At 45.6% G+C, this 26,056-nt stretch overlaps 1 protein-coding gene across 2 annotated transcripts in view; it reads right to left on the reverse strand.

Annotated features, from left to right (window-relative positions):
* cad (carbamoyl-phosphate synthetase 2, aspartate transcarbamylase, and dihydroorotase) overlaps nt 1-25,104 on the reverse strand; it is a 44,287-nt gene extending 19,183 nt beyond the window's left edge. For both annotated transcript variants that reach the window (XM_056582052.1, XM_056582053.1), the window contains exons 1-22: nt 25,017-25,104; nt 23,759-23,898; nt 23,444-23,573; nt 11,827-11,969; nt 11,608-11,749; nt 11,218-11,389; nt 8,494-8,679; nt 7,301-7,410; nt 6,715-6,857; nt 6,272-6,403; nt 5,909-6,142; nt 4,769-4,990; nt 4,400-4,588; nt 4,069-4,193; nt 3,853-3,986; nt 3,389-3,501; nt 1,750-1,914; nt 1,522-1,607; nt 1,131-1,377; nt 886-984; nt 560-784; nt 139-321 (exon numbers count right to left, since the gene is read on the reverse strand). In XM_056582052.1, the coding sequence (XP_056438027.1) occupies nt 139-321; nt 560-784; nt 886-984; nt 1,131-1,377; nt 1,522-1,607; nt 1,750-1,914; nt 3,389-3,501; nt 3,853-3,986; nt 4,069-4,193; nt 4,400-4,588; nt 4,769-4,990; nt 5,909-6,142; nt 6,272-6,403; nt 6,715-6,857; nt 7,301-7,410; nt 8,494-8,679; nt 11,218-11,389; nt 11,608-11,749; nt 11,827-11,969; nt 23,444-23,573; nt 23,759-23,898; nt 25,017-25,098 (3,402 nt within the window). In that variant the 5' untranslated portion in view covers nt 25,099-25,104. The remainder of the gene's footprint in view (nt 1-138; nt 322-559; nt 785-885; nt 985-1,130; nt 1,378-1,521; nt 1,608-1,749; nt 1,915-3,388; nt 3,502-3,852; nt 3,987-4,068; nt 4,194-4,399; nt 4,589-4,768; nt 4,991-5,908; nt 6,143-6,271; nt 6,404-6,714; nt 6,858-7,300; nt 7,411-8,493; nt 8,680-11,217; nt 11,390-11,607; nt 11,750-11,826; nt 11,970-23,443; nt 23,574-23,758; nt 23,899-25,016) is intronic.
* Between the last annotated feature and the right edge of the window lie 952 nt (nt 25,105-26,056).

Below are 26,056 nucleotides of genomic sequence, written 5' to 3' on the forward strand. Positions count from 1 at the left end.
GTCGGAAAAGCTAGTTATTATCCACAGAATTAAATGATGTATTTGGGCCAGCGCTAATCTGATGCACATCTCTGGGACTTTTTCAAAAGAGAGAGATTGCAAACGGCCTGAACTCTGTTCAGCCGTGCTCCAGCTCACCTTGGCCTCCTGGATGAACTTTGAGATGACAACGGGGTACTCTTTGGACACGGCCACGGCACTGGTCAGGTACTTCTCCAGGTCACTGTCGGTGTGCGCCACGTTCATAGCCGCTCCACTCAGCACGTAGGAGGGGCGCACCAGACACGGGTAGCCCACCGACTCACAGAACCTCATGGCAGACTGGAGGGAGAGGAGGAACTTAACAGAACCTCTTGGCAGACTGGAGGGAGAGGAGGAACTTAACAGGAGGGGATTCTCTGCATAGTTTTAATTAATATCCCTAGTTTGCACCTGGGTCTGTTATGATCATGTCTCCCATGCGCCATTAAACCAAATCCTGATCAAGAGTGTCTGAGTGGTCAAGTGAATCCAGGTTTGGTTCCTAGCAGATCCCCATACAGCCACCCGACCTACGCACCTCCGTGTCAGAGAGCTCCTTCCAGCGTGGTTGGCTGATGCCGATGGTGTCCAGCATGCGGGAGAACTTGAAGCGGTTCTCGGCCGAGTCGATGAACTCCGCCGTGGTGCCCAGGATTCGGCACTGCTGGCGGTGCAGCGCCATGGCGATGTTGTTGGGCAGCTGGCCGCCCATTGAGAGGATCACCCCCTCTGGGTTCTCCAGCTCGTAGATGTCCATCACTACCTGGGGTGGGCAGGAGAAGGAGCGTTACCAATGATGCACGTCGCGTCACATACAGAGATCTACCTATAGATGGCTTCAGAGGGACACCCTGTAGAACATACCTCAAATGAGATCTCATCAAAGTAAAGGCGGTCGCACATGTCGTAGTCCGTGCTTACAGTCTCTGGATTGTAGTTCACCATAATCGTCTTGTAGCCCATCTACAGTCCACAACAGAAATACGGTTTTTTTTAAATGTCATGTTATTTAAGAAAACATCTGGATACAAATAAATTGATTAAAAATATTCTTCATCCCAGACTGTCCCTTGAAGATCAACCAGTCAGACTCTGGATGCAGGCCTCACTTTGCGCAGCTCCGTGATGCAGCCGACTGCGCACCAGTCAAACTCCACGCTGCTGCCGATGCGGTATACACCGGAGCCAAGCACCATGACGTGAGGCTCTTGGAAGGCCACGTCGCTCTCAATGCCATTGTAGGTCAGGTACAGATAGTTTGTATGGGCGGGCCATTCGGCTGCCACCGTGTCAATTTGCTTCACCACGGGCAGTATCGACCAATCGTGACGCAGCTTCCTCACTGCCAGTTCCGTGCTGCAGGAAGAGAGAGCTCTCGGTGGGTCAGAACGGGGGATCGGGATTGGTCAGAAATAGGTGGAAACTTCGAGGCATGGTATTTACTTGAGATGGAGCAAAACAAGAGAACCTCTGTACTAAAATGGAAGGAAGGAGACACACCTCTGGACAGCCATGGCAATCTGCTTGTCAGAGAATCCCAGCTGCTTGGCCTTGTGCATGACGTCTTGGGGTATGGTGCACTCATCCTATCAAACACAGGCCGACAAAACTGTGATTATGTCTTACGCATACAGTCACTGCTTGAATGTTACCAAAAGTTGTACATTTATACTGCAAGTAATGCTACAAAGTATTTTAAAACAAGTCAAAATCCAAGGCATGAGCTACCTGGTTGTAGGTCTCCAACAGGCGTTCATGGTCAGCTATGTTCTTCATCTTGTTGAGGAACCAGCGGTCGATCTTGGTCAGGTCGTACAGGTGGTCCACTGTGTAGCCGGCCTTCAGGGCTGACGCCAACACAAAGATCCGCTTGTCCGTCGGCATCTGCAGCTCCTGTCAGGTTGAAGCACCGCCCACAGTCCAATGAGTCTCAGGGGTTAGCTCATTCAACTATTTAAGTCATGTAGCAGATGCTTTTATCTAAAGCAACATGCAAGTTAGGCATAGAACCAAGAATACGATCAAAATGTAATCAGAAATACAAGTTAGTAACAGTTGCAATATACATGATATAGATAGATAGATAAATACTTTAATAATCCCAGAGGGAAATTATTTTTGTCACGAACTCCAGATATACATACACAAATAAATAAATAAATAAATATTAAGAATAAAATATAACATATATATCCATATCCATATATATACACACACACACACACACACACACACACACACACACACACACACACACACACACACACACACACACACACACACACACACACACACACACACACACACACACATATATATATATATATATATATATATACATACATATACATACATACATATACATACAACATAAATACACATACATACACAAAAGATAAAAGATACAACCTAAGAAAAACAAAATATACAAATAAAAAATTTAAGGACAATATAAATATATATACAACACCATATATACATATACATATACATACACATACACATACATACACAAAAGACAGCACTGTACAAAAAGAATTGTACAGTATTGTGCAAAAGGTGCAAGAATTATAGTCCTTGTTTGAGGTCAGAGATTACAGAGAGGGACGGTGTCTGACATTCTAAGGGAGGCGTTGTAAATTTTAATGGCCACAGGCAGGAAAGATTTCCTGTGGCGCTCTGTGGTGCATCTGGGTGAGAGGAATCTCCTGCTGAAGGTGCTCCTCTGCAGGGCCAGTGTGTCATAGAGAGGGTGTGAGACATTGTCCAAGATGGACTGAAACCTGGACAGCATCCTCCTCTCTGCCACGGTCGTCAGGGTGTCCAGTTCCTCCCCCACAACATCACCGGCCCTCCTAATCAGTCTTTCAAGTCTATTGGTGTCTGCAACCGTCATCCCACTGCCCCAGCATGTGACAGCGAAGAAGATTGCACTGGCTACAACAGACTCGTAAAACATCCTCAGCATCGTCCGGCAGATGTTAAAGGACCTCAGCCTCCTGAGGCAAAAGAGTCGGCTTTGGCCTTTTTTGTAGACAGCCTCTGCATTTCTAGACCAGTCCAACTTGTTATTAAAGTACATATATGATATATGATAAACATATGTTTATCATTCCAATAGATAAGTAACATGAAACATGAGCGACAACACGTGTTACAATAGTGCAAAATACATGATACATCAACCTTTTCTTCCCTCTTATTTAAGGTTTATTTGAATAGGGACGGATACAGAATCATAGACAAGCGGCATCCGATGTTTGCACCATAGTATTTCTAGCCAAAGCGAATTTAATACACTTGTCCATATTTGGGCTTTTGGCAAAATTTCAAGTGATCTGGCACCATAATTGTCCCTTTTACTTACGGACTCCGAAGCCGGCCTTATGGTGTGGTCAAAGCCCACACAGTTCTCGTCCACCATCCTCAGTGCTTTCTGGAAGGCCTCCTCGAAGCGCCTGCCGATCGCCATGACCTCACCTGACGAGACGGTTGAGAAGACAGTGGGAGTGTTCACTCTGCCACGTTGTGAGGCGCCCATCGAGGAACAGAGCCAGTGACCGTGGCGCAGCGGTACCAACTCTCAGGGCCCCGGGGCCCTAGGATGGATCCAGTCACTCTTGACTTAAATGGCTTCCACTCACATCGTTCAACAAGAGTCAACATTAGTGGTGATTAAGAGTCCAAATCATAAGGGGGTTCATACGTTTGTATACACAGGGCTGCACTAGACGCTTCCATAAGCATTTCCTCAAACAACACATACTATCAAATATCAAAACCCAAGTGCCTCAAACCCAGGCCTTTGAGGCCCAGGCTGGGGGCTCTTACCCACGCTCTTCATCGAGCTGCCTATCTTGGTGGACACCCGGAGGAACTTGCTGAGGTCCCAGCGGGGGACCTTCACCACGCAGTAGTCCAGACTGGGCTCAAAGTTAGCCGTGGTGGAGTTGGTGACAGAGTTCCTGGAGGTGAACAACATGGTTTATGATCGCACTATGCAGAAAGATGTATGGTTTTGTTTTGTTCCTGTGCTAAGAGACTCACTTCAGTAGAGGGAGAGGAATCCCCAGGCCCAGTTTAGCGGCCACGTAGGCCAGAGGATAGCCAGTGGCCTTACTGGCCAGCGCCGAGCTCCGAGACAGACGGGCATTCACCTCAATGATGTAGTACTGAAGAAGGAAAAAGGTTCTGTGGTTATTTATCGGGTCATAGCTGTAATACAGGCCACACGCATGATAGAACATGTTGCAATCATCTAGAACACCTCATTTTTCCCGGGGAAGAATAAAGAACTGAACTCCAGGCTAACCTCCCCCCCCCCCCCCCGTGTTCACGTGTACCCAGAGCTCAGGTGCTGCTGTGAGCCCCCACCCACCTGCTCAGACTCTGGGTTGAGGGCGTACTGGATGTTGCATTCTCCCACGATGCCCAGGTGTCGGATGACCTTGATGGCCGTGTTCCTCAGCATGTTGTACTCGTAGTCGTTGAGCGTCTGGCTTGGAGCCACTACGATGGACTCTCCCGTGTGGATGCCCAGGGGGTCGATGTTCTCCATGTTGCACACCTACAAACAGCAGCAAACGCATACAAATGAAATACATGTACTATATACATCGAATTGCCTAGGTCTGAGATAACATAACATACAAATGGGTATTGATATTTTATGACATTTATTTTATCTAGATTTTCCACCTCTTACAGAAATGTGTAATGTTTTGTATTCAAGATAGGGAAACCTTACCGTGATACAGTTGTCGTAGGCATCTCGGACCACCTCGTACTCTATCTCCTTCCAGCCTTTGAGCGACTTGTCCACTAGGACCTGTGTAGTGTGGGCGAAAGCCGCTGTGACCAGCGTGATAAGCTCCTCGCCGTTGTTGGCGAAGCCGGAGCCCAGTCCACCGAGAGCAAACGCTGAACGCACCAGCACCGGGTAACCCAGCCGCTCTGCAGCCGCCAGCGCCTGGGAGGAGAGACACAGAGAGAGAGACAGACAGACAGACAGACAGAGAGAGAGAGAGACAGGGGGAGAGAGAGACAGGGAGAGAGAGAGAGAGAGAGACAGGTAGAGAGAGACAGGGAGAGACACGCAGGGAGACAGACAGGGAGAGAGACACAGACCGGGAGAGAGACAGACAGGGAGAGAGAGACAGACCGGGAGAGAGAGACAGACAGGGAGAGACAGACAGGGAGAGAGACAGACAGGGAGAGAGACAGACAGGGAGAGAGACAGACAGGGAGAGAGGGATATACAGACAGGGACAAAGAGGGAAGGACAGATATACAGTCAGGGAGAGAGACAGGTTTACAGTCAGAGAGAGAGACAGGTTTACAGTCAGGGAGAGAGACAGGAGGGAGACAGGTATACAGTCAGGGAGAGAGACAGGTTTACAGTCAGGGAGAGAGACAGGTTTACAGTCAGGGAGAGAGACAGGAGGGAGACAGGTATACAGTCAGGGAGAGAGACAGGTATACAGTCAGGGAGAGAGACAGGTATACAGTCAGGGAGAGAGACAGGTATACAGTCAGGGAGAGAGACGGGAGAGAGACAAATATACAGTCAGGGAGAGAGACAGGTATACAGTCAGGGAGAGAGACGGGAGAGAGACAGGTATACAGTCAGGGAGAGAGACAGATATACAGCCATGGAGAGAGACAGGTTTACAGTCAGGGAGAGAGAGCGAGAAAAAGGGGAGGGACAGAGCAGGAATGCGCATTAAGCCATTGCAACAGCAATATTACTAAAGATATGGCAACACAATAAATAAACAGCACATCATTTTGCGTGTATCCAGTGATGCACTGATTCAGCCAGATGCTTAGGAGCCCCCGACTAACCGCTCTAGGAGAATCGACACCACCACCCCCAGGTCTCCCTCACCTGCTCCACGGAGAGGGCCGCCTCGCTGGGGGCCACGTGCTCACTGATCTCCTCCATCTTCTCCACAAACACCTTGCGGTCCTCCGTCATCTCGATGGAAGCCACGGGCGTCCCCAGCACGCGCACCGCATACTTCTCCAGCACCCCTAGCCGGGTGAGCTCGCAGCCGCAGTTCAGCGCCGTCTGCCCGCCGAACGTCAGCAGGACGCCGTCGGGCCTCTCGTTCTTTATCACCTGTCGGGGGGGGGGGGGGGGGGTTAAACTGTCATTAAACTGTGTGGACCCGAGCCTGCGATAAACTCTGAATCTGTTGTAGCAGCCATCATGTCACGGTTCAAACAGCCAATCCCAGGCCGGGCTCACCTGTGTGACGTACTCCGGAGTGATTGGCAGGAAGTAGACCTTGTCAGCAAGTCCTTTAGACGTCTGCACGGTGGCGATGTTGGGGTTGATCAGCACAGTCTGAATGTTCTCCTCCTTCAACGCCTTGATCGCCTGGAAGAGAACATCATTAAACATTTGTGGAAACACTTGAAACAAATGCACATTTAACACAAAACCGTTCTGCCACAACAATAGAATTGTGGGAGTTGTTCTCAATCAAAAAACTTTAATAATTGAATCACGTTCGCACGCCCGGTTAAACTCTATGCATTTAGCTCTACATAAAATTTTGCACATGCAAGAAGGGTCAATTATTTATAGACATTTAAAAAATCAAGTGTAAATAACCTTAATTCATTGTTACTACCATTCACTACAACTTTCGGTCATGAGACGCATGAGCTGCGAGGTGAGAGCATTACCTGGGACCCGGAGTAGTCAAACTCCCCAGCCTGGCCGATGGAGAGCCCCCCAGAGCCCAGAATCAGGACCTTCCTGGGCCGGACAAAGTCCTCTGGCTTCTGCGACCCGGGGAAGGTCAGGTGGTCGGTCAGCCTCTGCTTTACTGGAACACAAGAAGGGTTTCAAACTCCATTACAACAACACTTTCATGCCGCTACAGTTTAGATTGCTTCCCTCTACGCATCGGTGCCAGGGAACTGTTGGAGACAATTATAAATGATCGATTACTAGCTGTTTAATGAAGCTTATAACCACAGTTTCAACTTTTTGTGGTTGCAAACGTATTAAATAATGTAATTGTATTGCCTGATTCATAATGTCTTAAATTGCACCTACTGTGACTGCGTCTATCCTTTATATTTTCTATTACACAAGGGACGGGTTGACTTGGTAGCGCTGTGCTTTACACTAGGTTGTCCAACCCTCCCTGGTCATCATAATAACAAAGATTTATATTTTACTTTTGATAAACAAAGTAATGCACTTTCATATACCAAATATTCCAGGTGCGTATTTCTGTTGATGTGAACATGAATTTGTTGTTACCAGATGCCCCCGGCCGTCCCTCCTTGTGGTCGTGGACCGTGTCGATGAAGACGTCAAACAGACCCACCAGGTCGGTGGGCCCGGCCATGTGCTCCGGGTGGAACTGGACACTAGGAAACAGAGAGAAGGTCGCTAGGAACATCGGTCATAGCAGCAAACAAGTTATAGCAAGAACGCAGAACTCTGTAGAGGCAGAAGAATTCTACCTTAAACATTCACAAAAAGGATTTAAGGAATTGTTTTTGTGTGTTGTCCACACATTAGTGTTTGTTCTGAGGTTGAATTACATCCAGACATTGTGGTCATGTGAAGAAAAAGGAGGAAAGAAACATCTCTGGAAATAACCTCTGGTCCAGGCTAGTGGTGACTGTCCCAGTACCTGGAGAACCTTCTGGGTCAGGGTCCCAGTACCTGGAGAACCTTCTGGGTCAGGGTCCCAGTACCTGGAGAACCTTCTGGGTCAGGGTCCCAGTACCTGGAGAACCTTCTGGGTCACTGTCCCAGTACCTGGAGAACCTTCTGGGTCACTGTCCCAGTACCTGGAGAACCTTCTGGTCTGTCCCAGTACCTGGAGAACCTTCTGGGTCACTGTCCCAGTACCTGGAGAACCTTCTGGGTCAGGGTCCAAGTACCTGGAGAACCTTCTGGGTCTCTGTCCCAGTACCTGGAGAACCTTCTGGGTCACTGTCCCAGTACCTGGAGAACCTTCTGGTCTGTCCCAGTACCTGGAGAACCTTCTGGTCTGTCCCAGTACCTGGAGAACCTTCTTGTCTGTCCCAGTACATGGAGAACCTTCTGGTCTGGGTCAGTGTACCTGGAGAACCTTCTGGTCTGGGTCAGTGTACCTGGAGAACCTTCCGGTCTGGGTCAGTGTACCTGGAGAACCTTCCGGTCTGGGTCAGTGTACCTGGAGAACCTTCCTGTGAGGGTAGTGCTATGTCCCGGTACCTGGAGAACCTTCCTGTGAGGGTAGTGCTATGTCCCGGTACCTAGAGAACCTTCCTGTGAGGGTAGTGCTATGTCCCGGTACCTAGAGAACCTTCCTGTGAGGGTAGTGCTATGTCCCGGTACCTGGAGAACCTTCCTGTGAGGGTAGTGCTATGTCCCGGTACCTGGAGAACCTTCCTGTGAGGGTAGTGCTATGTCCCGGTACCTGGAGTACCTTCCTGTGAGGGTAGTGCTAGTCCCGGTACCTGAAGAGAGGCTGTGTGTTGTGCACGATGCCCTCGCTGGTCTGGTCGTTGGCGTTGGTGAAGAGGACGTCCCAGTCCGTGGGCAGGGTCAGGGGGTCCACAGCGAAGCCGTGGTTCTGGCTGGTGATGAAGCAGCGCTGCGTGCCCTTGTGGATGCAGGGCTGGTTGTGGCCTCTGTTACCATACCTGAGGATGTAGGGGGCGGGGCTCATTACACCTGTTAACGACGGAACTGCAGCCAGTGGTACAGACCACAGGGGAACCGTCCTACAGAGGACCATATAGCAGATTGGCTAATGGTCAATCAGCATCAACTTTCTGAATCAACCCGTTCAAATACTACAGGACATCGAGATCTGTAGACCTCCAACCCCAACTTTAAACACTCAATATTGAATCCTAATATCGTAATATTAACAGAGTCGCACTAGAGAACATCACAAAACATATCACATCGACACTCAAAAAACTTTGCAACTCATATCTTGAGGACCCTGTCTAATCCCGTCCCAACGGAAGGAGAAAGTTCACACATCTGCCGAAATGTCCCACACACAATCTAGTCCAGCATGACAGCATTCACAAACTAAGGGGATTTTTTCTACAAACCAAGCACTCCCGTCATGCGACTCCAGATAAGGGCTATTTCCCATCAATAATGTCTGTGAATGTTTTATTGTGGCAGTGGTGGTGGTGGGGGGGGGGGGGGGCTTTCTCACAATACACACCTTGCGACCTTGCAGTTGTATTACAGTCCCAGCAACAATTCTTCAAGACTGTTTTAAGAGGCCACACACACAAACACTGTCCTGAGTTCTCATAACAAGAGGTGGTAGTCTCTGAGGACGAGCCCTGGGCCGGCCTGATGAGGTACAAGCTCACATTCACAGCACATTGCTCTGGTGTCTTGGGAGGTGGGGGGAAAGAGGATTTGAGGAGGGCTGCTACGTTTACATTCAGGTCATCTAGCATACGCTTTTAGCCATAGCCAATTCCAACCATTCATATAGCTACTGCGCAGGGGTCAGGAGAAGGGCTTCGTTATCCCTGTGTCATGACGTAGCAGAATACTCCACAGGCCATCTGACTCTGGGCTTACATCTTTATCTAGTTTGAAAGTGCATAGATAATAATTCATAATACTCTTGATAGGTATTCCACATGCAGCCTCAGCCACTGATTCGCAGTGACATGTCAATATTACCCATTACAAATAGGTAATATGATTTCTCAGAAATACAATAGGTATCCAAGATTGTGCCTGCCACACTGAAGCCCTGTCACTAGGGGTGCAACGGATCACAAAACTCACGGTTCGGATTGTGTCACGGTTTTTGAGTCACAGGTCGGATCATTTTTGGATCAACAACAAAAAAGATAAGACAAATGTGACTTTGAATAAAATCTTCAAATGTGTCAAAACAAAATAAAGTGACAAATTAGGTAATAATCCTGCTTCTTTTAAGCATAGTCAATTTTTTTAAAAAATTGCAGTCTGAGGCATTATTCCTTCTTTTAACATGGATAGTAAATAATCCCTAACCCTGGATTTACAACTTCTGCATTGCCTGGGGAGAGTTTAGAGTCTACACTCTCCCCAGGCAATGCAGACATCCTCATCTTCTTTTTTTTCATCAAGTATGGTAGCGAAATACAGTTTGTCGTGTTTTATTTGTCATTTTGTAAATCCATTGATTTCGGTTGGAAGACTCACTGCTCATTGCAAGGGGGTTGGTTGTAGACTTTTCGCTCGGTTCTAGCCCTACTGTTGATACGGAGAACCGAGCGAAAAGACTACAACCAAACATAAATGTGTCCGGTTCCGGTTTCAATGGGATTTACGGAACGCCAAAAAAAACACAACAGAAACTGTATTTCGCTACGATACTTGATGTTGTTAATACCGGAATTGTCCTTTAAACATGCGCTGATCACGTGAACGCACAACCTTTTTTTTTTTTTATCAGCAGATCTGCAGATCACTTGCGTCCCAAACCGTGAGGGTTGATCCGTACGGATCACGGGAAACCCGTGAACCGTTGCACCACTACCTGTCACCCATGGAGCGAAGCCGAGATGTGGGGACTGCTAAGAAACAGACATCTAAAGAACGAAGATTGCAGGATTTCCGGTATGGAGTAAGGAGGTTTGATAGATAGGATGGGGCCAGATTATGAAGTGATTTATAGACAAGGAGAAAAATTTGGAATTGAATGTGGTAGTGGACAGGGAGCCAATGCAACTGCTGGAGGATGGGAGTGATGTGAACCAAGGACCAGATGTGGGTGAGTAGTCTTGCAGCAGAATTTCAGTTGAGTTTACGGAGGGGCAGAGTTTGAAGGTGCTTTTTAGATGAAAGAAAGACTTTTTGGTGATTATTAAGATGTGTGAATCGAATGAGAGAGTGGAGAGCAGTATTACACCCAGATGTGAGGTGATGAAATAGCCCGGGATAGATAACTTAAGATTTTCTATTTTTTCCCCTAACATTTTTCAAAATGTTAAGGGTGGAAATCAGAATAGCTTCAGTTTTATCTTGATTGAGTTATTAAGATTTGAGTCATCCAATTAATGGCGTTTAAGGAGCAGACCAGGTTGGATAAAGACAATATGTGGGCAGGCTTGATGTGAATGTAAATCTGAGTGTCATCTGCGTAACATTGGAATGTCAGCCCTTAGTGTTGCATTGTATTGTGTTGGTGTAAGTGAGAGAAGAATGCTGACTTCATCTTGAAGGTCTTGGCACCGATGACCAGGGAGAGCAGCTGGTGTCCCAGGCAGATACCGAACACAGGCTTGGGCTGCTCGACACACACCACCTTCCTCACGTTCTCTATGGTGGCCTGGCAGAACTGGGGGTCGCCCGGCCCGTTGCTGATGAACAGCCCGTCAAAATCTACAATGGATTTAAACATGGAAGGTGAGGTGGGGGGTGGGGGACTGTGCTGATGATCACTGGTCATTACCAGTTCATCTTCGAGCTGTTCCACATTTAATGACATCAATGGGGATCACGAAACAATGAACCTCACTCGCATTCACTTATCTGACTTAGACATAACTAATCTCCAGGTCAATCTGACGGATTGCCCTGGGCGGCTGTGACCTGCTGACCTGTACTGTCCAGAGGGTGGTCCCAGGGCACCACAGTGACGCAGGCCCCCCGCTCCGCCAGGCAGCGGATCTGGTTGTACTTAATGCCGCAGTCCACCGCCGTGATGCGCAGACGACCCTCTGCGTTGAACACGCGAGGATCCTGGAGATCATGGACACAAATCATGATTAAGAGAGAGAGAGATAGTGACAGTGAGAGGGAGAGAGTGAGGGACTGACCTTCATGGAGACCTCCCTGACCAGGTTTCTCTGGTCAGGGTTGTCCATGGGAACGCTGGACTCAGCGGTGCCGTCCATCACCAGCCGGCCAAGCAGGGTCCCCTTCTCCCGGATCTTCTTGGTCAGGCAGCGGGTGTCCACTCCTAAGGTGGGATAACAATGACCGCAGATCAGCCACAGCTTTCACCCATTTAACCTCTGATCCTTTTGAGAAATGACTGTTTTGGACAGTAAACCCAACCGACATCCTTTACATAGTGGTGAAGGCAAGGGGAGCCATCCAAGTTCTTAAAAACGATTTACATCAGCTGTGATGCAGCATATTCCCACAAGGTCAAGAGCATACAAGAAGAGGCAATTTACGTGCATTGTAATCAGGGGTGGGAATCTCTTGGCACCTCACGATTCGATTCCGATTATGAGCTCAACGATTCGATTCTGAAGCGATTATCGATGCAACAAATTTTTTTATGTACATTTCCATGCGTGATTTTCAAAAATATATATGGTATATACATCTGGGTTTGCTACTCAGAGTTTGCTAATCACTTGTCTTCCTACTTTTGTGATGATCATTGAAGACATCAACAGATGTCACAAATATGACATCCTATGAACAATGCAATAATCAATGCAGCTTGCATTATAACACAATATGGAAGCATGTAAAAAATAGGTTTCTAATCTTTCTTTTACATGTCATTAAAGGAAAAGCTGCTCTTGAATTAGAAGGAGTTCTTGTGTCTGGCTGTGAGTTTGCACGCATGCTATGCGTAGGCTGAATCGCAATCGTGTCAAGACAAATCAGATTGGCCAATACACTGAAGATAAATTCAATGATTTTAAAATTACAAAAATTATCCCTCTCTGGCGAACAGAATGTTGCAGCAGGCAAAAAGGGTTAGGGTTGTTGTTTTTTATTCCGATTATTAATTTATCTGCATCGAGACGGAATCGTTCTAGCAAGAATCGATTTGTAATGGCCACAACATGAACCTTGCCTTTCAAGATGCCATTTGAAAAATTAACACATGCCGAGATTAGGGCTGGGCGATTTGGCCTAAAAATAAAATAAAATTTTTTCAAACCAAACCCGATTTATCGATTAAAGGTCCCATGACATGCTATTTCATGCATTCTTTAATATAGGTATTAGTGGGCAACTAACACAGTATTCAAAGACGTTACCGAAATTCAGCCGTGGTGCAGAGTTACAGCCACTCTGAGCCAGTCGCACATTGAGCTTCCCCCAAATACGCTGTTTTGGCGTCTGTAGCTATAATGCAAATGAGGAGGGAGGCGGGTCAAGGAGGAGGGTGGGGGTGTGGCCCTGAGCAGCTTGTAGCCACGGTACCATGCGCTCTGTTTACAGTGGATGTATCGCAGTGGTTCTCCACCTTTTTTGAGCAAACGCCCCCCCTGACCTTACCCTGATTCTCTGGCGGCGCCCCCCCCCCCCCCCCCAATAATAAAATAAAAATAAAATAACAACCCCACTCACACTCGTGTTATATTGCTTAAAGTTGTCAGTTCATCGTTTTTCATTGATTTTGCGTTGGTCCCCAATAGCAATGAATGCCCTCCGAGTCGGTTTTGGTACAAAAAAATTAATGAATATTCATGACATGCAATTAAACTTCCAGAGAGAGCGAGAGCGAGAGAAGAAATGGTTGGATTGGTTGAACGCAAGTTTTAGCCACTGGGGGACCATAGGCAGGCTAGGGGAACTCATATTTATGTTAGAAAACCTCATAAAGTGAGATTTTCATGTCATGTCATTCTCGTTTTTTTTTTTTTTTATAAATAGCAAATATATATATTTTCTAAGTTTAGATTTTATTTGAAGATCAATTAACAAAAGCCAAATTTGGTTGCAACTAGTGTTAGTTTTGTCAACAAAAATTATGACTAAATATTGTCGTCAACTAACCTTTATCACATGAGGAAAACGAGAAGAGACGCAACGTAAATGTTGGTCATGTGACAATAACTATAATTAAATACATAATGCAATATTGTTGACGAATAAAAACAGACAGCTCAAGGCATTCCATCATGAAATCAAGTCAAGACATTAACGTAACTGTACTTAGCTTTAGACGTTAGCTTTAGATGTACAGCAGTTTCGAACCGCGCCTGCTGGCTACTATTTCGTTACTCTGCTTATCTCTCCCGCTCTGCCTCCAGCTCACACACACTCTGACCCGGCCACCCTTCCAAAATTACAACAGTTCAATTTTCCAGAGGCTGCATCTGTCCTGACATTGTATCTATTCCTGTGCTAGATTCCAGAAAGAGTATCAGTGAAGCAAGTCCTGCCCAGGAAGATGGACAAGCCAACTAGTGTTCAGGATTTCTTTGCCACAAGGATGTACAACAACCACTCCCCAGAGCAACGTACCAAAGAGGAGGGGATAGCGCAGTGGATAGGTCGCACAGGAGTCCCAGCACGAATTGTTGAAAATGGACAAAAAGTTAAAAGTGCCACAAAGACTTGCAACTTTTAACTTAAAATGTACAAAGAGAAGGAAAAGATCAGAAAAAACCTGGCAACAGCATGCAGAATAACTACAGGGTTGGATATTTGGACTAAAAAGGGGTTTACAGCATCCTTCCTGAGAGTAAGCACCTGTTACTTCAACCCTGAGGACAACAAGGCTCACCACAAACTCCTGAACCTGAAGGAGATGGTTCACACTCACACTGCAGAGTTGAGTAGTACACTTATAGAGGAGTCAATGAAAGAATGGGGGATCCCCAGAGAGAAGGTCCTCACAACAATGCCTGACAATGGCAGCAATATGGTGCCCTCATTCCAAACACATGCAGATGTTGCAAGTGCCACAACTTCTGAATAGGACTCCGAGGCGGAGCACGACGATGCCAATGGTAACTATGAGCAGCAGGGAAGGGGGGGTGAAATTATGCTATAAATTCATTCAGCATTTATGAAACTAGTCATGATTTAATTTCATATACATACAAACTAAATATAGAAAGTTAACGACTGGAATTATTTCATTGGGTTAAACAATATAAGGGCTTAAATGGTTAAATATGTACATTTGTTATGTTAATGTTTCTTTATAGATACAAATACAGAGCCATAGAGAGGAGCCTATACGTGGTTCACACAGTACAGCTTGTAGTGAATATGATCCAGAAGGATCTGCAGAAGTGTGCTCTGGTTCTGGTAAAAGACTGTCCCGCCAGGTGGTCAAGGTGCTTTGCTATGGTGTTGCGCTGTCTTAAAGTCAAGGAGCACCTCACATCAGTGGCTGAGTAAATGGGCTGGGACAGCCTGCAGCCCAGTGAGTGGCAGAAGACCGGGATGCTGAGAGACCTTCTGCCATTTGCGGAGCACACTAAGTCACTTGAAAGTGACACTCAATCACTTTCCCTTGTTGTGCCAGCACTCCTGGATCTCAAAAACCACCTGTCGGAGATCTCACTTGCACATAGTGTGTTTCTTAACACAACAGCTGACACTTCTCACCACTTCCTGCAGCAGCATGCTGTGTGGACCCTTGTGTAGCTGAAACCATTCTGGAAATGATGACAACGAAGTACAGAATCTTGTCAGAAAGGCAGAGGACCACAATGCTCATCATGTGGCACAAAGAGCCCAAATATGAGAAGAGCAGTTGACCGATGATGAGCAAGTTGCAAATGAGGGTACAGAGGTTCCAGAGTCAACCCCCCAAAACGGCGTTGATTTAAGTTCTTCAGTGCCAATCGTCCATCGAGGCCCAAGATGCCCAAGTAAACAATCATTAGGCAAGAGATTGTAAAATGTAAAGAAGGGCTGTCCGAGTCCCACGAGACAACTGCTACAAGTGCTGAGGTTGAGGAATCCGGTATGGAGTATTGGTTAACTCAGCGTTGTTCCACTGCGTTTCCAAAACTTAAACCTCTGGCCTTGGCCTTGGACCCTTTCGATGCCAGCCTCTCAGACCCACAGAGAGGGTCTGCAGTGTAACTGGTTACCTCTCCTGTGGCCGCAGGAACAGGGCTAGGATCATTTTGGAAAGAAGCGCTTTCCTCAAAGTAAACAAGCCTAAGTAGGAGGTGATGGCTGGCCTGAACACACACATAATCAACCATTTTTATAAGCAACCTTTCATAACCTCCTCCACCTTTTATATTCAGGTACGTTCAGAGTCCAACCTACAGTGTTAACAGCCATAGAGCTATGCGTACAGGTTTTTTTTTTGGTTTGTGACTACCAGTCTTAAACACATCCAGAAGGTTAGAGTTGATGCGTTTTTTTGTTCAGTAGTTGGCATAATTCAGTACTGTGTCTGTTCTTTTCTGTCAACAAATTCCCCTGTATGCAGCCAGTGCTTCCCATCCTATTACATCGCCCTAAGTTCCAAACGATTTGTAGTGTTGCCATTAGGCAACACTACACGACCCTAACGAACGAATCCCGAACGTGAACGACAAGAACTGGTTCCCCAAAACAAGAACTGGTTCTTTGATTCTTTTTTTTTTAACATAAAACAAAAATATGGTCACGTAAATAAAATATACAAACAAACAGAGCTTCGTCTCCCCGCGACTTATATTGATCCAGTCTACAACGTTTTCAAAGATTCTGCCAATGAGAGGTAGCAATGGTGTTGCCATGGCACCTGGGTAAACAAATGACAAGGCAGTACCGTCGAATTTGCGAGCTTTCTGTCTGACGTATCTTGGGTCATACCATTCGAAGTGGGGCCACTCATATTAGGGGTGTAAATCTCTGGTTTCATCACGATACGATATTATATCGATTCATTGGACAACGATACGATATTTGCCGATATCAAAAGTCTGCCGCGATACGATTTAGATTCAGGGGCATGCGATCGATATGAGACAATATCATATGCCCATTTAACACAACCTCTTACAATCACATCAACTCACATAAACTTAATTATAATTTCATCATTTTATTTCTTTGCTCTTCCGGATATTTAAAACAAAAAAATCAATTTTTAATACAAATAATAAAGTGCCACATAATTGCATTTAAGTGCCAAAGGTTTTTTATGGCTTAAATTAAAGAGCCTGTAATGATCTTTCATTTTGAACGTAGACCATTCCCAACCTATCTGTGTGGATAGTTTTCTCCTAAAAACAAAACATCCCTCGGAATCATCTTGGCTGTTAAGATAAGCCGTCCGTGTTGCCAGATTGGGCACATTATTCAGCCCGATTTGGCTACTTTTAATCACGTTAGGCTGGAAAAACGGGACATATGCCCAATCTGGCAACATAAACCGAAACTAGACATCCTCGCGCTCACACATGTGCTCGCTGTTGCCTCGTTTAACCGGTGAATGGATACGAGCGGCTTGGCGCTTTGCGCAGAAATAGTTTCACAAACACCCGAGAAAGGAGATATATAATAATAAAAGGGTGTAATACTGCGATATGCATCGATGTTTGGCCGTTGCATCGATGCAGTTGGATCGTTCGCCAATCAATCGATGTATCGATCTACATCGATGCATCGTTACACCCCTAACTCATATAACCCCCTACATTTCCGAAAATTGACCTCCATCTGTTTATTGGATAAACGAATTTCCCAATCCCAGGAGTCTTTGCTCCATTCTACGTCAATTCAAGAACAAACAAAGAAATTAAACTGCAGTTCGTATTTTTTATTTTTGACCATGAAAGTTCTGTAATGCCTGAATAATGAAGAATTAAATGTAAAGTAAAATACAATTATAAATATAAAACCATGAATGACATATAGAGAGTAAGCAAGTGGTATATATATTGGTGGGACGTTTGGTTATACTATATAGTATATCTTGTCGATTTTCACGGGGGGTAGAGCAGTCATGGATAATTCTAAAATAAGAATAAAATGCTCAGACTTTTAGTAAACTGATACTTGACTAGACTGAAAAAAGTGTGACTAAACGTGACAACTAATAAAAACTAAAATGACAGCTCGACGCAAACACTAGACTAGAAACTAAAAGTTAATAACAGGCCACCAAAAACAACACCAGTTGCAACAGACTTTAGCCAAACCCTAGACACCCACTTTTCTTTTTCTTTCAGTAATCAATATTCTTTTTTAAACAATCGATTATTGACCATAAATTCAAATTACGAATAAAAATCAATTAATCGCCCAGCTCTGGCCGAGATGCAATTAAGACAGTCAAAGAGCTGATCAAAACAAACGGAGAGTAACCAAAAAGACTGGCTTGGTTTGACTCTTTCCATAAGCCTGCAGGTGGGAACAATTTGCGCCCGCTTTGCCCCATCCGCTGGACGATGCGAGTGAGCAGTGTTAAGTCCGTTCTTGCGTACTACCTGGTGAGTTACTTCCATGATTTCTACATTTCTAAATAAGTTCTGGAAAATTAAGGAAAATAAGTGCAAGCCCCACCACTCTTAACGCACTTGTAAAATGCATTTGTCAATTGATGGAACAGTTCATACATCAATCAATTATCATCAGTGACGGCTGGTGGTGATTTTGGGTGGGTGGGCTAACGAATGCATTACATTTATCAATACTTCACAGGGCTCCAGACGCCATGAGGTCACCTTTATATCTCTGTTCATAACTTTCATATAATGTGAATGATTTTTAAACAAGAATAATGTGTAGAGAAATGCGTGTCTTTATTTGAAGCACAATTATAAATAAAAAGAAAAATAAGGTGTTTAAAGTGCTTCACTGAGCTGAAATTGAACATTTCGAACTAAACCATTAAGCAAAATAAAACTTTTTTTGTGCTTAAAGTATTAAACAATTAAAATGTTGACCGGTCTCCCTTTGCGCAAAATGCGGCTGTAGCCGATCACACTCTTTGGTAGAGAGGTCTGTGTCGCCGTCAATGATGAAGGACATGGATGTGACGTTAATGTTTCGATACGAAACGTTGTTGACCCGCTTACAAATGCACTATTACCGGCCATATTCTGACCGCACTCCTGACAGTAAAAGCAGTGCATTCCGTAATGCACAGCGTAATAATAAGATGTTATATAGATGAGTCAGCATTTAATTCATTAGTGTGATGTACATCGTTTGGATGATGTGTCCCCAATCTCTTCACTTCCAATTTTTCCTCCAAAGACATTAAAGAAAACCGATTAGAAGGTAGATAATCCACTTCGTTCATTTTCATGCTAACGCCCACCATACTGCACTTGCGCTACTGTGCTGTGATTGGTTGAGGTCACTGTATTGTAGCTACTGTGCTAGCTGTAAGTCCAAGGTCAGCCTTTGGGCTAAACTAATTTAGCCCAAATGGGAAGCATATGAAGGGGGCGTGTCAGGGCACCTGTCAATCAAACGTCAATGGAAGCTTACGCTACTGTGCTTGGGCTAAATGAAATTAGCCCAAATGGGGGCGTGTCACAACACCGGTCAATCACAATGAAATTGCCGCTTACGCTACTGTGCTTGGCCTGAATGACCCATTTGGGCTAAACTAATTTAGCCCAAATGGGAATCATATGAAGGGGGCGTGTCACGATACCTGTCAATCAAAATTGAATGGAAGCTTACGCTACTCCGCTTGGGTTGAATACATTTAGCCAATTCACAGGAAAAAACCCAAGATATATCATATATCCTTGGTTTTTCTGTCACTTTTTGGTGCAGTTGCTGCTTTAGGTTCTACCAAAATTTAAAACAATATGTTCTAAGGTTTTTAAAGGTCCCATGACATGAGAATCTCAATTTATGAGGTATCTAACATAAATATGAGTTCCCCTAGCCTGCCTATGGTCCCCCAGTGGCTAAAACTTGCGTTTGGTTTAAAACTAGCACTAGCTGTTCTGCTCGCCTTTGAAAAAACAGAGGCTCAAGCGCGCTGATTTGGAATGTCTGTATTCATGACGTCACCAAGAATCTCAGCTCCTCCCCTTACTCTGCCTGGCCCGCCCAGAGACGTTGGCCCGCCAATGAGACTCGACCATGCGAGCGCCACGTGTGTGTGCGTGTGTGCGTGTGCGTGTGCGTGTGTGTGTGAATACACACACTGTAACGCAAGTGTTTCTTGCCGGTTCTTTGACGTGTCTTGTATTTCCACAACGAGACTGTTGTGGGGGTTATCTGAGCCATGGTTGAGAAGGAATTGGGGGAAAGGAACTTTGGCTTTGACTCGCTGAAGTACATGAACTGCGACATGCCGCCGGTTGCCGCGAGGCACCATCGCCCGGCAGCGGGCAGCCGGCAGCAGGCAGCGCGCGCTTCAGTCGACTTCAGGTTGATGTGAAAGTGGAAGAACCAGAGACGTCGCAGAACCCGACTAAGTCGTTTGTGATTCATAATATCGTCTGGAGGCGCACACAGCTTTTGGCCGTGATAATATGTATTAAATGATATAGATTTCTATGTATTATACGATATTATTTAGATATAGAGCTCCAGGACTGTAACGCAAGTGTTGTACACTTCCTTATTATTTGGATAACCGTTCTGCTTTTGGTGTTATATGGCGCATAACACGTCGGACTCTCGTCTCTGGTATTTCTACAACGAGACTCGTATTGGGGGTTATCTCAGCCATGGTTGAGAAGGAATTGGGGAAAGGAACTTTGGCTCGCTGAAGTACATGAACTGCGACTTGCCGCCGGTTGCCGCGAGGCACCATCGGCCGGCAGCGGGCAGCCGGCAGCGCGCGGTTCAGTCGACTTCAGGTTGATGTGAAAGTGGAAGAGAGACGTCGCAGAACCCGACAAAGTCGTGACTCGTTTGTGATTAATAATATCGTCTGGAGGCGCACACAGCTTTTGGCCGTGATAATGTGTATTAAATTATACAGATTTCTATGTATTATATGATATTCAGGGGCGGCGCCAAACGGTTGCTTGCCGTTGCTATAGCAACTCCAAGCAATTACTCAGAAACCCCAGAGCAACCCCTGATTTTTTGTCAAACTCAAACAACATATTTGAAATAATGCCATTTTCCGTAAAATGGTATTAAATAAGTTCAACTAAACCTATGGCCGAATGCGGTACCCGTCACCATACCGACCATTCCTGTCATATGAATCACCAGATTAAGTGCATAATCAGTGAGTAGCGTCAACATTTCAGGGCCGTGACTGGACTGTCGTTCAAATGAACACGAGTCAGCCTGGGACTCTCCTCTCCTCCCCTCCCCCTCCCCCTCCCGAGCGTTGGGCATGCGCACACTCTGTAAGTGACATGAACAGATTAAAAAAAAACACATACACACAATTAACACAAACTATCCCAAGCAATATGTACAATATTAATTAATTATTATTTAATGTACATGAAACAATAATTTAATTAATAGCATAGTCTTACGAAAAATAAATAACATTTCAAATATGCGGACATCTCGCGGCGAGATTATCAGTCACAGATGTTCGTTGCCGGCTCGTTGGCGCTTAAAAAATATGGACAAGTTTTTACTATTTCGAAAGAAATCAAGTTCAAACACGACTCGCGATGGCGAGGCTGAGGATGGGCTCGTTAATAGCCAGACTTGTGTTGGACTTGGCAGTTGTTCGGAGGGGGGTTATGCTGAGGTCAAGAAACGGAAGAAAATATTGTAGCCTACACAGTTCTGAATTAGCAATACAATGTTATCACATGCTTGCTAGCAATGTTGGTGTGTTAAACCGTATGGATTAAAGTGGAATATTGCAAGAAGTCCTGTGATCAAGACATCGATTTAAGGTAGGGCGTTTGGTTATTAAGTTTGCCCGTCGCAGCATATTGACTTGGGGCCCATGTGATTTTGTTTTGAAGTAGAACTAGATTATAGGTTTGGCTCATGCCAAAGGATGGGTTTATCGTAGCCTGGTATGATCCGCCCTTAATAGAAGTATTATGAAGTATAATAGTATCAACAATAATAGCAACTATTGTATTAATGTTCCACATAGGCCTACATTTGAGACGTATCGCGCAACTAATGTGAATGCTTTGGAATGTACCGTGGCGACGGTGGGTCTGAGATGTGCAATTCACCACTATTGACAGGACAGCTAACCTTGTAGTTGGGGGACTGCTGACGGGCTGTTGATTGAACTATGTTGTTTGTTATCGTGTGGCCGCAGTGCCACCTGGACTAGCAGTGAATGTGTACATGCCGCTGGGCTATTTTCATGTTGGCCTTCTTAAAGATCTTCCTCTATATTGTTCTATGTCTTTACGTCTTTATGTCTGTGCGTGTGTGAGGGAGAGGGAGAAAGATAGCGCACGTTGAACTGTCAAATGATACGATCACACTCAATCACAGTGGTGCGATTAGTCTGTGTTGTTACTGTACTGTAAACTTGCCTCGTACGGGACCGCAACCACCCCAACCCGTGCCGAAAATGTCTTCCCGGCCGTGTCTCTGCCAAATTCAGGTGTTTTGATCAAGGTTGTTTTTTTTGACCAGCAACCTCTTGAATTCATACAGCAACTGTTAAGCAACTGCAACAAATTATTTCTGGCGCCGCCACTGATGATATTATTTAGATATAGAGCTCCAGGACTGTAACGCAAGTGTTGTACACTTCCTCGTCGGACTCTCGTCTCTGGTATTTCTACAACGAGACTCGTATTGGGGGTTATCTCAGCCAAGGTTGAGAATGAATTGGGGGGAAGGAACTTTGGCTTTGACTCCCTCAAACACATGAACCACGACATGGAGGAGAAAGGGATTGTTGGCGGCGAATGTCTCCCGCTTGAGCCCCGGCGCTGAGGGACCACCGCCGGAGGCGGAGGTTCCCGGCAACGATCCCTTTCTCCTCCTTGTCGCGGTTCAGTCTACTTCACTTTGATGAGGACGTTGAAGAACCAGGAACGTCGGAGATCCCAACGAGGTCGTTTGAGATTCATAATATCGGCTCACACAGCTTTTGGCCGTGATAATATAGATTATATGATATATCTATGTAGGCTATATGATAATATTTAGATATAGAGCTCCAGGACTCCCGTGTGTTCTAGAATATTTACAGAACACGGCTAAAGGCTGGGTGCGCCTCGCTATTGCGATACATCCACTGTAAACAGAGCGCATGGTACCGTGGCTGCAAGCTGCTCAGGGCCACACCCCCACCCTCCCCCTTGACCTGCATCGCTCCTCCTCATTTGCATTATAGCTACAGACACCAAAACAGCACATTTGGGGGAAGCTCAACGTGCGACTGGCTTGGAGTGGCTGTAACTCTGCACCACGGCTGAATTTCGGGAACGTCTTTGAATACTGTGTTAGTTGCCCACTAATACCTATATTAAAGAATATATAAAATAGCATGTCATGGGACCTTTAATGTTTTTTCATTTTTACTGTAAAAGGTAGGGAGGGCTTAGCCCTGTAAGCCCATTTATACCAGCCGTCCCTGATTATCATACATCTCAACCACAATTTAGAAAATAAAATAATAAATATAATAAATAATATGTGAATACTTTATGAACTACTGTTCTATACCCCAAATTCTGAAAGCAGGACTTTGAAGAAGTGATAAGGCTACACATTTGAACAAAATATTTATGACCCCTTCAATGTTGACCTGAAGTAGGCCCCACTGCATGCTAGTCTCTACACTGAAACCCTATAGGCCGTTAGAGGAACTACAAGCTAGTTGTTAGTTGCATTTGTTGCAGCCCAACTGACCTTCTAGCCCAGGGATGCCTTGTTCTCTGAGCCACTGGTCCAGAGACATGGCTGAATTCCAGTGACTGGGACACCGGCTCAGCTCCCCCACTATCAGAGCTGCTGCATGGATCCTGGACGACTCAAACCACTGAGAAAGACAATAGATGTATCATGGTCACCAGTATGGATTTAGATCCATAGAAAATCAGCCAATATAGATGACGATCTATTTCGAACACTAAGTTTGTTGACCTCTTAGGTCCAAGTGTTTCAGATCATTAAAATACATGATACCAATGATTAAAAAGAGTAAATTGGCGGTTGTGGGTTCACCTTGCTGAGTCCAAACTTGCCCTCCTCATCGTGGGGGACCCCGTAGTTCCCGACCAGGGGGTACGTGAGCGTCAGGATCTGACAGCGGTATGAGGGGTCCGTCAGAGCTTCAGGGTAACCCACCATGCCCGTCTGAAACACTGGAAGCACACACACACACACACACACACACGTCTTTGTTTGAACCATGTTTAGGCAATATAGGCATGAGAAAACCCACCGGAGTGAGTTTTGGGGATGTTTTTTCCGAGGTTGACTTTGTGTAAAAACATATTTTTCATTATGAGATCAAAGTTTGTAAACATTAGCAGTTCTTCATATGTTTAATGCATAAATGAAGGATACGTATAGTGAGAGAGACCTGGCTTCATTGTATACGTTATTGACACATGACTTATCAAACTCAACTAATTGTTGCTCGTGGATGCTTGTTGTGTATTGTTGGTTGTGTACTGTATGTGGAGCCCTTAAGAGATGCAATGCTGTCAAGGCCAGAAGGCAGAGCAGCTGATCATTTCTTTCCTCAAAAAATAAATGAGGATCAAGTTATTGTTCCTGCTCAAACTTGCAGACCTGTGCCAGGAGCTCACAGTGCGTGGAGCCAGCCAGGACAACGTGTGTGTTAGCAGCTTGGCTTGTACTAGCTCAGGACTTTAGACAAGTGGATATGACACTGGTGGGTACTCAGTGAGACTCACTACTCCCTACTCTCGAGAGTAGTGGGTACCTCCTGTGGAGGGTCGTGAGTACTACTCACACTACACGGGGGGGGGGTACTCACTACTCTCCCAATACTCATCACCCGGGGGGGTACTCACTACTCTCCCACTACTCACCACCCGGAGGGGTACTCAATACTCTCAACTGGGGGGGTACTCACTACTCTCTCACTACTCTCCACCTGTGGAGGTACTCACTACTCTCTCACTACTCTGCACCGGGGGGGTACGCACAACTCTCTCACTACTCTCCACCAGGGGGGCACTCACTACTCATTCATTCCTCTCCACAGGTGGGTACTCGCTACTCATTCACTACTCTCCATCGGTGGATACTCACTACTCTTTCACTACTCTCCACCGATGGGTACTCACTACGGAAGTTGCTGAGTGAAAGTCATCGGTCCACGAAAAGTTTGAGGGTTTCTACTGTTAACATTATACGTGTAATGCCCACTGACATGTGAATAATGGTGAATATAAGATATATTTAAGATATATAAATCCGATACCTCCTCTACAACGCTAGCCCAACTCACCCACTTCTCCGGACACCGACACGTCGGCCCCGAAAGGCCGACCTCGGAACACGGTCCCATCTTCCAGAATCAAGGACGCCATTCTTTAATGAACTTAGTTCGGCTTCGGGACAGCGAGCTGGTTTATGGGCTGTAGCTGGAGGATGTTCTCCACGTTGATGGTCTGCACACGTGAAGCCCACGCTGCTCTACGGGGGCCGCTCACAGCACCAATAACACCGGGGGGGATACCACGTGTTTCAGCACAACGTGTGTTGATCGAAAGAATGGATACAAGAATAACCAATACGATGTAAAAAACCAATGACTTTAGATCCCTACGCTGACAGTACAACGCGTTCCCACGCAGCAGAGCAGAGCGGACTGATCCGACCAGACAGTACAACGGATCCCCCGACGCCAAAGCAGAGTGGACTAATCCGACCAGACTGATACAGCGTCTTGTGAAGACGTCACCACGTCGAAGGGAATGGGAGGCTTGGTAGTGGAGGAGACAGCGCTCCCATCCAAACTTGTTTGGTTTGTATTGGATTAAGATGAACTTGTCTTGCATACAACATCTAAATACAGATAATATTTGAGGACTATTTTATTTTTAGTCTTGTTTGCATAAGTTGGGCTCTGGCAAAACAACTTATTTTAGAGCCACATTGATGATCCTTCTGTAATATGCACGGGTATAAATACACGGGTTGTGTGTTATCAGGTTTGGTCAGGTGGGTCTATTAATTATAAACCATGACGGGGAGAACGTATGGTTACCTTTAAAAACATGAAACCGAAGAGATGGAAACGTTGTGCAGTCAGGCTGGACTTGATATTACTAATTCACAGCTGCACTTTTAAAATGGATGATAAACATTTTCTGACAGTGTCAAACACAAACTAGGATCTGTTCCTTTCCTGTAAGCATTTCACCTCCCAATAAAAATGAAACATTATCCAACAAAAAGATGTGCATTAATAAGTTAAGAGGAACAACAAATCCCATCACAGCACCAACATTCATCCGAGAGGGACAGAATAAGCCCAACCACCCC

This window comes from Gadus chalcogrammus, chromosome 21 (assembly GCF_026213295.1).
Source record: "Gadus chalcogrammus isolate NIFS_2021 chromosome 21, NIFS_Gcha_1.0, whole genome shotgun sequence".
NCBI lineage: Eukaryota > Metazoa > Chordata > Actinopteri > Gadiformes > Gadidae > Gadus > Gadus chalcogrammus.